The sequence below is a fragment of the Verruconis gallopava genome (genome assembly GCF_000836295.1).
Source record: "Verruconis gallopava strain CBS 43764 unplaced genomic scaffold supercont1.2, whole genome shotgun sequence".
NCBI lineage: Eukaryota > Fungi > Ascomycota > Dothideomycetes > Venturiales > Sympoventuriaceae > Verruconis > Verruconis gallopava.
The window spans coordinates 937,710-951,301 of record NW_015622138.1 but is presented as its reverse complement, the minus strand read 5'-3'; the positions used below and the strand labels follow the sequence as shown (position 1 = coordinate 951,301).

The following is a 13,592-nucleotide window of genomic DNA, read 5'->3' as shown; positions in this document are numbered from 1 at the left end:
AGACCTAAAAGAATTCAAATTGGGCAATGCCATTTCAATTCTAATTCTTCTGCTACTGAATGACCTTGCAATCAACACCACGAATTCTGATTGATACGCGCTCATTTACAGTCGCTTGACAGCCACTGATGACATGCTTAGGAACGACGTCACATTGTCTAGCACGAGCCTGCAGCCTCCCAGCATGAAAAAGGTGAAATCGTTATCCCTACACGTGCTGTGACAGAAATGTCACTGTATGTAACAAATCTTCAGCCGTCCCGTTTCTTGAACTAGCATCTGTTTGACGATCCTCCATGAATCTTCTGAGGAGATACAGCGAGCTTGACCTTAGCTGATCGATTACACAGGAATAATGGCTCCATACGGTTTTGGGTGTACTTATACTTGTAGGGACTGTGGTTTGGCAACTCAAAAGGAGAAATTGGCAGGGAAAGAACGTGAATTTTGATGAGGTTCAGGACATGTACAAACCAAAATTGCAGGGCACAAAATTTCCATTACTGCGAGCTCTGAAACCATTCAAAGATGAGAGTACAATGACCCAAAACATGCTACGTACAGGTTGAAGAGGTAAGCTGTATGTTCACTGCGAGCGAAAATTTGGAGTTGACTGAATCTGTCGACTTGCGGTGAACAGACATGGCGGCGGCCTCGTCGATCTGGTTTCCCTTATCTCAGGTACCTGCAGGCAAGACAATTGGCAAATTGCCGTCTCAAGGACTTTTTTATCACTCGAAAGACGTCCTTTGCAAAATCAATGAGCGTCAGACCAGTCACAAATTATCCTAGAATGTGCAATCGACTACGCGGGGGCATTTCACTAAATTTTCGTGAGAAAAATTGCCTCAGGCATCAGGGCAGACTTGAGCGCACTTCCATTTAGCTTTCACACATTCACGTCGTTAACGACGCCTAGATCCCAAACTCCATAGCCCAACATGCCGCCGCCACCGCATTCTCGTCCCGAGAATGTTCTCAAGCGAGCTCAAGAGCTCATCGGCGTCGGACAACAGCAAGCCGCACTCAGCTTGCTGCACGAACATGTCACCTCAAAGGTACGCACCCCCGGTGGCCTGTCTTTGTGGAGAGTACTAATGCAGCAGGACAGCGTACGCGAAACTCACCCATCGCCAGCTTGGAGCCGGTGATGCTCCTATTCGTTGAGCTCGCGGTCGACGCACGAAAAGGAAAGCTGGCCAAAGATGGCCTTTACCAGTACAAAAACACGGCGCAGAACACCAACATTGGCACTATTGAGCTTGTGTTCAAGAAATTCATCGAACTTGCAGAAGCCAAAGTCACGGAGGCTCAAGGCCGCGCAAATGAGGTCCAGAGCAGTTTGGATGCCGCTAGCAACATCGATGACCTCGAGGCCTCCGAAACTCCGGAATCCATTCTACTCTCCACGGTGTCGGGCGAACAGTCGAAGGACAGGACGGATAGGGCTATTGTGACTCCATGGCTCAAGTTCTTGTGGGAAACCTATCGCACGGTGCTGGAAATTTTCAAGAACAATGCGCGCCTTGAAGTCATGTATCAAAGCACCGCCCATCAGGCATTCGCCTTTTGTTCTCGCTATGCCCGCAAGACTGAATTCCGCCGCCTTTGCGAACTTCTTCGCAACCACCTCCAGAACGCGGCCAAGTTCTCGAACCAGATGCACGCCATCAATCTGAGCGAGCCGGATACCCTTCAGCGCCAACTTGACACTCGTTTCCAGCAGTTGAACGTGGCGGTTGAACTCGAGCTCTGGCAGGAGGCGTTCCGCAGTGTGGAAGACATCCATACTCTTCTCACTCTTAGCAAGCGGCCAGCCAAGAACATCATGATGGCGAACTACTTCGAGAAGCTTACCCGAATCTTCCTCGTCAGTGAGAATTACCTCTTCCACGCTGCTGCTTGGAGTCGTTACTACAACCTACTTCGTCAGTCTGCGGCTGCCGTCGCCTCCGGCGCAAGCCCGAAGAAGGACAACCCGGCCGTCACCGAAGCAGATATGACAAAAGCTGCATCCTTTGTTGTCCTCTCTGCTCTAGCCATTCCTGTCATCAGCACGTCTCGCTCTCGGGGTGCTCTGGTTGACGCTGACGGGGCACGTAAGAGCAAAGACTCGCGCCTTACAAGCCTTCTTGGAATGAACCAGGCTCCGAGCAGAGCCATTCTGTTCAAGGATGCTCTCAGTAAAGGTCTTCTCAAGCGATGCAGACCCGAGATTCGCGAGCTCTACAATATCCTGGAAGTCGACTTCCATCCTCTCTCCATTTGCAAGCGCATCTCGCCAATTCTCAAACAGATTGGCGAGGACGAGGAAATGAAGCAATATGTCCAGCCGCTTCAACAAGTTATCTTGACCCGTCTCTTCCAACAGCTTTCTCAAGTTTACGAGTCGGTCGAGCTCAGCTTCGTACTCAATCTTGCGCAATTCCCGGATCCTTTCCAGGTTAGCAGCAGCTACGTTGAGAAGTTTATCATGAACGGTTGTAAGAAGGGCGATCTTGCCATTCGGATTGACCACGCGGCTGGAGTACTTACTTTTGACTCTGACGTGTTCTCCTCTGCCAAAGCCCTTCACCCTGGTTCTGCCGCTGGTTCCGCCGAAGCTGAAATTGGCTCTGTGCAACGCCTTCAGAGTACGCCTGCTGAGATTGTTCGCTCGCAGCTCACTCGATTGTCGAAGGCGCTCTTCATCACTTGCCAATATGTTGACCCCACGTTCAATGCTGAGCGACATCAAGCCAAACAAGCAGCTCTACAACGTGCTGAAGCTGGCGCCGAGAAAGAACATGCTGATGTCCTTGCACGACGTGAAATCATCGAGCGTAAGAAGCAAGCAGCCTCCTCTGCGCTTGCACAAAAGGAGAAGGACCTCGCCCAACAGAAGCGTATCAAGGCTCAGGAGGCTCTGGCTGCAGAAGCGCAGCGTCTAGCAGAAGAGCAACGTGAGCGTGACCGTCGCCGACTAGAGGCTGAAAAGGCCAAGGTTCAGCAGGAAGAGGCCCAACGTGCTTTGGAAGAACTCAAGCGTGGCACAAAGGGCATTAACCTTGAAGAGATCGACGTCACTCAGCTCGACTCTACCGGTATTCGACAAATCAAGGTGAAGGCTATGGAGAAGGAGCTTCAAGAGAAAGCCGAGAAGTTGCGTGTCACTTGGCGTCGTATCGATCATTTGGAACGAGCGTATCGACGGGAAGAACTTAAACACATCCCAGAAGACTACGCTGCGCAGCGTGAACGTGACCTCGAAGCTTATAACAAGAGCAAGGAGGAGACGTTGGCGGAGAGCAGAGAGAAGCACAAAAACGATGTTGCTCTTAAGAAGCGTCTGGAACGACTCGTGCCAGTTTACGAGGAATTCAAGAAGCGAATACAAACGGAGCGACGCAGCGACTTCGAAAAGCGCAAGAAGAAGGCGCAGCAAGAACTTGAGGCCAAGATGCAAGCTAGAAGGCAGCAATATATCGCTGAGTTGCGAGCTAAGCGACAACGTGAAGAGGAAGAGCTGCGTAGACAGCGCGAAGAGGAAGAGAGACTTCGGCGTGAGGCCGAGGAGAAGGCAGAGGCTGAAGAGAGGAAGAGACAGCAATTGGCGGAGCTCAAGGCAAAGAGGGAAGAGGAGCGCAGGAAGCTCGACGAGCTGGCTGCTCGACAGCGACAGCGGGAGGAAGAAGCGGAGGCGAAGCTTGCCGCCAGAAGAGGTGCTGCTTTGGGGCCAAGAGGTTCACGTACAGAGCCACCAACTAGGAGCGAGGCTGCTTCGTCTGCAGGTGGCCCACCAAAGCTCAATCTTGTGAGAAAAGACGGTGCTGGTTCAAGCTGGCGTGAGCGCGAAGCTCAAAAAGCGGCAGCCATGGCTGCATCAAACGATGCCGCACCTGCCGCTGCGACTTCAAACGAAGATTCTGCACCCAAGAGAGCCAGTTACGTTCCCCCACCTGCCCGGTCCGGCGGTGCTGGAGGGTGGCAAGAACGTGATAGCTCTAAACGTGACAGCTCTAGTCGCGGTCCAGGAGGTCGCGCGCTGGGTATGGAAGAGCGCAGCTTTAGTGGTAGAGGAAGCGATCGAGGCGAATCTCCTGCCCCTCGCCAAGGCGGTTACAGACCGCCGCACTTGCGTGGCGACCGTCCCGCCGCATCATCGGGCGAGGGTGACAACTCGAGACTACCGCCCCCAGCTGCTGGTACGTCTGATGGCAAGTATAGACCTGGGGCTTTTAGGAGGCAGAATCAGTAGGTGTGTGGTAAGGGTTCGTACTAGCTGCTAAGGTTATGTTGTGGACAAGGGTTGTGGTACTCGGGCATCAACTAGACTGTCACTCTCGATAACACGTGAAGTGCCCGACATGGCGTGCATGGGCAGGAATCGTATTTGCGGAGTTGTATTTTATGCTTTTGCGAGTACATGCACGGCATAATCTCGTGCATCAGAGCGAAGGTGTACGCAAGTTCAGTATCATGAACAGTAGCATCATCACTCTGAGACTGATACCTTTTTCGTCACCAAATGCGTAGAGTCCTGAAAAATTCAAGTTCAAATAATGTTGATCAATACGTATATATGAATTGATTTGTACAGGATGCACAATTATGCTGATGCTGATGCTGATGCTGATGCTCGTGCAGATGCTGGTGCCGTAATTTATATACACTGGCGTCATCTTAACCATCGTCACTTACTTTTTCTTGTATATCTAAGCTGGTCTTTTCCCTCGCGTCCTCTTCGATAGTACTTAATTCGTCGTCGTCGCTGTCAACACCGTCGTAAGAATTCTCTGAAGGCAATCGAACCAGCTTCGAAATCTTGGTTCCGTCACTTAGCTGGTCAATATCCTCTTCGTACCTATAACCGCCCCACCATGGCAGCAGTCTGATCCATACAAACCAGTACGCAACAGCAATCAAAATCGTGGAAATGCCGACGACAGCATAAGTGCCATACCAGAATCTGAACTCGGCCTTGCCCGCGTCCGGTGGGAAGAATGGGGCAAGAAGGAGGGCAGCAGAGAGAAGTATTGGCAGGTAGACAGATGGTCTCCAGGCCTTGAAGGGTCGTCTGAGGTCTGGTCTGCGTGATCGGAGCCAGAGAAGGCCGCAGCCAATTGCGAGAGATGTTATTTGCGCAGGATACCCCTTGACTTCGAGGATGAAGCTGTAGACTGCTCCTGGCGGTGGTAGTAGGATCACTGCCAAGGACGGTATCAGATGGACAAGCAAACCACCTAGTGGTGTTCCGTACGGCCTCGAGGAGGACAGTTTTCGTGCGAAGGGCAGGAATCCCTGACGCGCAATCTGCTGGTTGACACGGGCTTGCGCGAAGGTGGTCACCATGACGTTTCCTGCCGCCGAAAGGGCGATGAGAACTGGGAGGACTCGGGTTCCGATTCCTTCACCCATCACACGCTGGAAAAAGAGGGCGGCAACGAGCTCGCCGCTGGATTTAATCTCGTCGAGGGGAACGACAACGAAGTAGGCTATGTTGAGGAACAAGTAAAAGACAAAGATTGTTATCATCGCGGCAGGCGCTGCGGATTTGAGTGTGCGAACCGGATTCTCGACTTCGTCCATGACGTTGTTGAGATTGTCGAAGCCGGAGTAGGCATACGATACCTTGAAGAATGAAGTCGCAAGCGTGCCAAAGTTCCAAGCCGAACCTTCCCAGATGTGATCCCACGAGAATGGATTTGGGCGCTGATGGACGTCGGACAGCGTGCCTTGAGACTGGAACAACAGGACGATGATGCCGGAAAAGGCCATGAAGGCGATGACTGCGATCTTGATCCAGGCGAGGACGTTTTGAATCATGATTCCGCCTTTGAGCCAGCGACCGTGGATGATACTAACAACGACCACAAGGCCCGCGGCGCAAATTCGTTGGGCGACGTCGGTTGGCTCAAGGTTCAGCGCGAACAGCATGTACTTGCCAAAGACGATGCAGTTGCTCGCCGTGAAACCTAGAAGCATCGCTTGAACCGCGATCACGGTGCTGGCCAGAAACCGCGGTTTGTCGTATATAAACTCTAGGTAGACCTTTTCACCACCAGACCGTGGCAGCATGCAACCGAGTTCTAGTGAGACTGCCAGCCCACACGCTGAGATGATGGCGCCGAGTAGCCATAGCAAGAGGGCAAGGCCGATGCTGCCTGCTGACTGAGCTATCACGCCTGGTGTCGCGAAGATTCCAGATCCTATCACCCTCGAGATGATAAGGAAGTAGGCCGACGACCAATTGATATTCCTGCCTGCGGAAGCGGACTCGGGCACCGTATTCAGCTCCCTTGATGGCGTCTTAGGAGTCCGGAGCGGCGTCAAAAGAGGGGTTCTTGGGTCATCAAGACCATAGGGCGACCGAAGCGCATTTTTGGGGTATGTTGTATTGATGCTGAGAAATCGCGCTGGCGAAAGCCCGCTTCCTGCCCTCGACGACTTGCTGGAAGTCGCCAGCAGCGGATCAGACGACTCAGCGTCCGACGCTTCGGAGCCAGAGTATCCACCGCTAGACATCCTTGGCGACCTCAGCGGCAACAGTGTATTAATGGCAGCCATGCCCAGAAATGAAGGACGGGCAGAGGCCACGCAGAAACTTGCTCATGAGCAGATTTATCAGACCAGAAAAATGCGTCCAAGGAATCAATAATAAGTTGTAGAGCTCAGTGTTTTGCGCTGGCACTCGGCTTATCGGGTTTGCGGTGTGCCATGTTTGCGCTCAGGGGAGTCATCGCCTCCATACCCCCACCGACAATCCTCTTCTTCACTGGCATGCAATTGAGAACATGACCCAAATGGCTGAAACTCCAGTAAAAGATAGACTTGGGATCCCTTCGAGTCGAGGGGCCAAAGCCAATGGGACGGGCAGTGAAGAAACACTGCTGAACGTAGGTGTTTTGAGACCAGGAGAGCGTGGTGTTTCAGAGTTAAGCATCCGAGGCAGAACTCGCGGCACTAGAGCTTGATGGGCGAACGTTGCGTATCACTTCCAGAAATATTCATCAAGCACATTTAAGCTTTGCCAATGCAAACCTGTCACTCAGGAGCCCGAAGGGCAGTGCTCATATGACGGGTCTTGCTATCCGGTCTGACAGCAGATCCAAACAGACGAAAATGGCTCTTTCTGCCGTTGCGCCTCTCAGAATGATGTTTGATTTCGAGACAACGAGTTCCAGATATCGAGTCCTCAAAATTCGAGTTACGATCAGGCTGGCTCAAGTTTTACGAATGTTGAAGTGCAGATGGTTTGGAGTGTGAGATGCTAGCCTCTGCCGTATAGTTCTAGTGCCTGCACAGCTGAAGCAGCTTTGGAACATGCAAAGGCGTTGAGACAACCGCTTCAAGAAATTCCCACTGCGACCGCAGTCTTCTTTGTCTTGTAATATTCACGGCGGGCACAAGTAGCCCTTATGTGCAGTAACGAGATATGAGTTTGCCATCCATCAGAGACCCAAAGGCCGGTCACGTGTCGCGGCTCAAACAAAGTGAAACGACGCTCGATATTTATTTCCGTTATGAGCGAGCAGAAAACAATGAGGCTTGATAGAGGCCATGAGTTAACAAAACGTGACCTACGAAGCAGGTTCCACTCGCGCTCTGAGCAGAGCCAACACTGCTTACGCGTGATTCATCCTGACTGGCTCCAAGTCAGCATAACTCAAACGAATCCTTCACCCTCAATCTTGGAGACTCCAAGGCTTGGCGTTTCAATGAATTGATTGTGGTATCCACGCTTATCATCGATGCACATTTGTATCTGAAATATGAATCCACTTGAATGAACATTGTCCCTCTTTCGTGGTTTCTGTCATTCGAACAGCTCTAATTGTATGTGTGATACAACTGACCTAGGAATACACGGTCAAAGATGGGGAGCCTCCACAAGATGGTGCTGAAAACCTTGTTTGAACGAATATTTTTTGCATACCGTCGTCCTTGTTCTCGAATTTATAGTAGACCTTGTCGAGATCCTCGATGCGGACACGGTGCGTCACCATTTTGAGAGGATCGATCTCCCCCCTCTCGATCATTCCGAGGAGCTTCTCCCAATACAGGTGCACTGGCGCCTGACCATTTCCAATCAGTCTGATACCACGTTCCATTAAAGAACCTATGTTGAAATGGTTGGTCTAATACAGCGTTAGACTTTAAATGCATCCGCTCAAAGAGGTGCTAACGACTTACATAGCCAACGTAAACACCTGTGATGCCACATCGACCAAAGTTGCGAACACTTGTGATCATCTCGTTGATGATTTCACTTGTATCCGTTTCCATGCCTAGAAGCATCTCGAAGTAGTGGGCCCAACCTTTCGCATATTCACCAGCAGCACACTCCAAGGCGACATCAGGTCCTCTATTATCCACAAGCTCTTTGAGCTTACTTGCCACAGACTCACCACGCTTGAGCTTCGTAAAGTCGAGAGTCTCTGCTTTAGGATATCTCTCTTTAATGAAGTCAAGCCGCCAATTAGAATCAATGACAATGACTCGTTTCGCTCCTAGCAAAAAGGAGAAGTCCACGCACATCTGGCCAATTGGACCAGCTCCCCATATGGCAACAACATCCCCCTTCTTGACCCCGGTATCGACACAGCAGTTCCAAGAAGTCGCTAAGACATCTGATAAGTAAAGGCCCTTTTCATCCGGTACAGAGTCAGGGAGTTTTAAAAGGTTAACGTCACCGCATGGCACGCGAACGTACTCAGCCTGACCACCAGCAAAACCGCCCGTAAAGTGCGAGTAACCAAACATGCCTGCGGTCCTGCCTCCATACATTGCATTTTCGATAGTGTTCGAGTTCGTCTTCTCGCACTGACTGGAGAGCTTCTGCTTACAGAAATAGCACTCCCCGCATGCGATCTGGAACGAGGCCACGACTCGGTCACCTTTCTTCACGTTGCGCACACTGTTGCCAACCTCATCGACAATACCGCAGAACTCGTGACCGAGAATATCCCCTTTCTCGAGCTCGACTACGGTGCCGTGAAGAAGGTGAAGATCGGAGCCGCACACGGTGCTACCTGTCACTTTGAGAATGACATCCCGGTCTTCGATAATTTTCGGTTTTGGTGCCTTCACAACTTCGACCTTGTTCTTCCCCATCCAAGCTAGTGCAAGCATTGTATCACTTGAATCACCGAGCTTTGAGGGGTCTTTCGCGGGATTGCTGATATCTTGCGCCGTAATGGAGTTCTCTCCATGACCGACGGTCTTCTCAGCTGCAAGCGCTGCCTGCGATAAAGCCATGGCAAATGCTAGCTAGGAAAATGACTGTCTTGGGCACGTGAGAGAGGTCAAAGATGGAGGAGAATCAACTTTCAGAGGGTACGATACCACAAACTGCTTTACCTTATGCAGCGAGACAAACTGCATTCTCGCGACTTTTAAGCACAACTTCATCAGGCCAATTCTATAGTACGTGATAATGACGTCTACATTGAGCATTACAATACTGTGTCTGAGATGACCAGGGGTGAATGACGGGGATAATGGCTTCGTAAAATGCTACAGGGTCGCTTATAGACATCGAAGACGCATGAATGACCACATCACAAAGGAGGGACATATAAGTAAGCCATCACCGCGCTTTCGCATTTGACGGGCAGGCCGATATCGGCATCTGTTCTTTGTGCGGGTAACAGTTGGCACGGCATCACATCTTTTACTTCGTGGCCTGAGAACTGCTTGATTGCTCCTTTTCGTTTCAAGGCAGCGCATGAAATCGAACGTGGTTGCTTTGATTGGCTCCCTCCCCCACTTTCGCACAGCTGACTATCTGATGTACGAATGGTGAACAAAGGTCGTCATCATGGGCCGATCTATTGTCGGCGTGTTTGGCGCTTCCTTTGTTTCAAATTTAATATCCTGAAAAGAGCTATGATACAGCTTAACTACGCGACTGCGACACATGATTTTCATACCCCATCAGATATGGCTGGTGTGCATGCCATGCCAGCTTCTCGAATCCCGGGATGTTGGGCCACAAGGCTGGAGAATCCTGGCGCTTGGATCGAAGGAGACCCGGCCACACATCGCGCATAGGAAGGCAGTAGAAATGTTCCATTCGGAAGCACCAGTTCAATTCGACGCAGGTACAAGGAGAAGTTAGGCGATCTGCATGATTCCATGGCTAGACTATCTGTCCATACCAGGGTGGCTTCACTTTGCCTGCAACTGTCTTACAAAGGGGCAGATTCAGACCTGATCCGTGCGGAAAGTAGCGGAGAAGAGACGAAGAAAGCTCACTTCACATCAATTGTCATAGAAGGATGCTAAAAGTTCGATTATGAAGAGAGTGGCTAAAGCAACTACTCCCTAACATCAATGATGTTCCCAAAAAAAAGCAATGCGTATCATACAGAAAGAATTGGGGTATTTGAGTTCAACAACGGGCTATCACGATGCAGTTCGACAGCAAGAAACGTAGATATCGTAAAAGACAGTCATTTCCTGCCTGGAATAGATGCCAAAAATGATGAGCCAAAGCAAAGTCGTCGTACTTCCGCTGTGTTAATACAAGGGCACGCGAAGTCCATCCACGTTTATGAATAGGATATGGTACTTGTCTAGAAATGTTCCTTCCAGAATTTGAAAGGAACTTGTTTGTGATTGGCCGTCTTCGTTGCAGCTTTGATACTTCTCGCCGCGTCCGATGGACCGCAGAAGTAAACACCGACTTGGGTCTTGCGGCTGACGTCCAGGTCTGGCATGTAAGTCTCTTCAAGGATGCCGTTGCGCAAGCCGACGAAAAGCTTGGTCCAGTTCGGGCGGCCATAGTTTGTACGGCTTCGCAGCTCCGTGAGCGGGTCCTTTTCTGTGCCGACAGAGTTTAGGACGATGTTGTTTACTGTGTCCATATCGTTGTTCTTGGTAAGATAAGTGTGTATGCGCAAAAAGTCGTCTCCCATTCCTTCGGAAGCCTCGAGCGACTGCGTTTCGAGGGAAACAAGCAATGCTTGGAACCAAGCAAATGAGCTCGTGTCTCGACAAATCCAGAAGAACTCAACCCGTCTTAACTTGGTCGGCACTGTCCCGTTCGTCCTGTGATGCCAAAGAGTTTTGAGAACGCTTGCGAAAGGCGTGACGCCAATGCCAGTACCAATAAGAACTGCGACGTCGTTATCCAGAACATCTTCGGCGGGTGCACCATATGGCCCGTCTATCCGAATTGGCGGCATCTCGTGGATGATTGCTTGATCGATTTCATAGATGCCCATCGGATCAATTTCGTCGTAGAAAGCCTTCTGCATTGGACCTGCTCCCAACGCGTTACCGAGTTCTTTTGTGAAGTCGCCGACCTGTCGCACATGGACACTAATATATGTGTCGTACGGACATGACGTGATCGTGAATGGATGCCACTGGAATTTTGAGACTTCTGGGCAGTTAAGGAAGAGGTACTGCCCAGGCTTTGGCCTCATGCTTGGTTTTGCGAATTGTATCTCCATTGTGTCTACCCTAGTCAGTCTCAATTGATCACAAATAGATCGGTCAGACGTACCAAATGGATGGCGAATCACACGCAGAATACGTGTCTCACGCCTTGCTCGAATCTCACGATATAGACGTTCCATGAGATAAAGGCCGCCACTAATTAGCTCCCATCTCCAGCCCTCGTATCCAATGCAATGCTCCCAGAAAGGTTTACCAGCGAATGGTGAGTATGGAGCTACAGAATCGCGCACAAAGCAACCCGTGGCATGGGTGTACATTCCGAGCAGAAACGGGATGAACAAGTGATGCGTGTACCAAAAGGTTTCGTAAGACTGCTTTCGAATGCGCGCATGGGCGGTTGTATACATGAGAAGCATGCAGAGGAGCATGATGTGGCCGGTAATCCCACCAGCTTGAGTATAATGGATCTGCACCGCAGCTTCAGGACGGACTTGCGATCGCTCCACGTTGAAAAAATTGACGTAATGTGCCGACGTGTGACAGATTGTCCAGAAGAGCAGCGAATACGCTACCTGGCGATGGAACCATTGCGACTCATCGATGTGCGCCCACGGGGCTTTCCTGCGCAGAACGCTGAGGATATTGCGACACATTGGAAGCAATATCAGAAGGACGTCCACGCTGAGGTTTAAACCTGCTCCGCGGGAAATCCACACTGAGAATTTCAGGCCATTCAGCGCCGCCAATTTCCTGTTCGACGCCTGTTCGTACCTGAAGCGTGGGTTAGCGGTGGTTTGTCATTGCGTGCGGGCCAGAACTTGCCATCCTAAGATAAATATACCAACGTGTAGTCCGTGAAAGATCAAGTAAAATAGCAGCTTTCGTGGAGCAGCCCACGACTCGAATGCCTTCCTCTTTGGAGGGCCTTTCTTCTGTGTTTGCGTGACCACAACCATGGTTGGTGGTGATGGTAAGGCGGTGCCGCAACCAAAACTTTGGGAAGTGAGAAAGACGTGTGAGTAGGGACGTTGTTAAAGATGGTCTATGACCCCATGGCAAGATGCTCCGGGGCAACGTTATCAATCTCGACGCGCAGGATAGCGAGGAAATGACAATCTTGCGTTCAATGGCCTAGATCCTGACGCAGGGTCGGCCGGCGAGCAGCGTCAGTGGTGAGAGATATGGAGTCGAGGTTCGTTCAAAATGCGGGCGGCAGGGTTCTTGAAACACAAAGTAGGGCTACTGGTCGACGAAAGCAAGAAACACGAGAGATATCAGAGGAGCCAGAGGAATAAAACGAGGGATTTCTGGCGCTTGAAGACGGAAGGGCTACGAGAGGAAGACGGACGGTGGATTGACAAGACCGTGGGCAGCATATGCATGTCGCTTAGCGGTGTCATGTGCAAGGTTGGGATTGGCAGAATTGCATAGCGTTCCCGCGCCCGGTATGCGGCTCTCCGATAAAGTAGCTATTAAGATGATTTTCTCGTGCTTTGCGGTCTGCTGCCGGCAGTCCGTTGCGTGGCTGGCGTCAAAGACAAGGTGAGTGCAGCAACTGGGCTATGCGGCTTGTGATTGGCCAGCTTGGCGCCCGCTGTGCTGCTAGTGCCCTTTGCATTCGACCACACAGATCCTCAACCTCCAGTTCTTCTCGCGTTGTGCGGCCTTTGACGTTCCCGTCCACGTCCTTCGTGCGCGTGCAGTGCGAATTCCGCAAACCACTTCGCCAGGTCCTGCGGAAAAGCGCAACAGAAGAGACTTCTTTGGTCGCATGCTGCGTCTGCTGCGCCAGATCCTTCTTCGCGGCCTCATGGCCTTTCCTATTTCTCAGTGACCTCGATTTGAGAGACATGTCTCAACTGAACTGCTATCACATATTGAGCCACAGTCGATATCGTTTAGCTAGCTCTGTAAGTGGAGCCTGCACCGGCTGCGGGTTGTGCATCTTGTCACCTCGAGTGTATATCAGCTCCTCCGCATTTCGCGCTTCTTCTGCACTCTTCGTTGGCTTGATAGGCGAGAGCTTTGGATCATGTTTCCTCCTCCAGTTAGGAGACGCCCTGCTTGGCATTCGATCTGACGATTCGGCCCGTGGTGATAGCGGATATCGAGATATACGTCACGGTCCAGAAGGTCTTCTGCTGGTCCAGGTGCCTGACTCGCGAGCAGCAGCCAAGTCTGCAGAAAGCCACCGATAGTCCCGTTGT

At 51.1% G+C, this 13,592-nt stretch overlaps 4 protein-coding genes across 4 annotated transcripts; 1 reads left to right on the top strand and 3 right to left on the bottom strand.

Moving 5' to 3' along the window:
- Positions 1-909: 909 nt before the first annotated feature.
- PV09_00832 (uncharacterized protein) lies at positions 910-4,656 on the top strand. Its single transcript, XM_016353629.1, has 2 exons — positions 910-1,058; positions 1,112-4,656. The coding sequence occupies exons 1-2, from the start codon at positions 942-944 to the stop codon at positions 4,235-4,237; spliced, it is 3,243 nt and encodes a 1,080-aa protein (XP_016218782.1). The 5' UTR covers positions 910-941; the 3' UTR covers positions 4,238-4,656.
- Positions 4,576-6,504, bottom strand: PV09_00831 (uncharacterized protein; the record flags this gene model as incomplete). The annotated part of the gene is made up of 1 exon (XM_016353628.1): positions 4,576-6,504. The coding sequence occupies one exon, from the start codon at positions 6,502-6,504 to the stop codon at positions 4,663-4,665; it is 1,842 nt and encodes a 613-aa protein (XP_016218781.1). The 3' UTR covers positions 4,576-4,662.
- Positions 6,505-7,586: 1,082 nt separating this feature from the next.
- On the bottom strand, positions 7,587-9,391 carry PV09_00830 (uncharacterized protein). The gene is made up of 2 exons (XM_016353627.1): positions 8,173-9,391; positions 7,587-8,117 (listed from the first exon to the last, which is right to left on the bottom strand). Exons 1-2 carry the CDS (start codon positions 9,235-9,237, stop codon positions 7,836-7,838), a joined length of 1,347 nt encoding a protein of 448 aa, XP_016218780.1. The 5' UTR covers positions 9,238-9,391; the 3' UTR covers positions 7,587-7,835.
- An 860-nt stretch (positions 9,392-10,251) lies between these two features.
- Positions 10,252-12,824, bottom strand: PV09_00829 (uncharacterized protein). Its single transcript, XM_016353626.1, has 3 exons — positions 12,208-12,824; positions 11,492-12,156; positions 10,252-11,443 (listed from the first exon to the last, which is right to left on the bottom strand). The coding sequence occupies exons 1-3, from the start codon at positions 12,339-12,341 to the stop codon at positions 10,557-10,559; spliced, it is 1,686 nt and encodes a 561-aa protein (XP_016218779.1). The 5' UTR covers positions 12,342-12,824; the 3' UTR covers positions 10,252-10,556.
- Between the last annotated feature and the right edge of the window lie 768 nt (positions 12,825-13,592).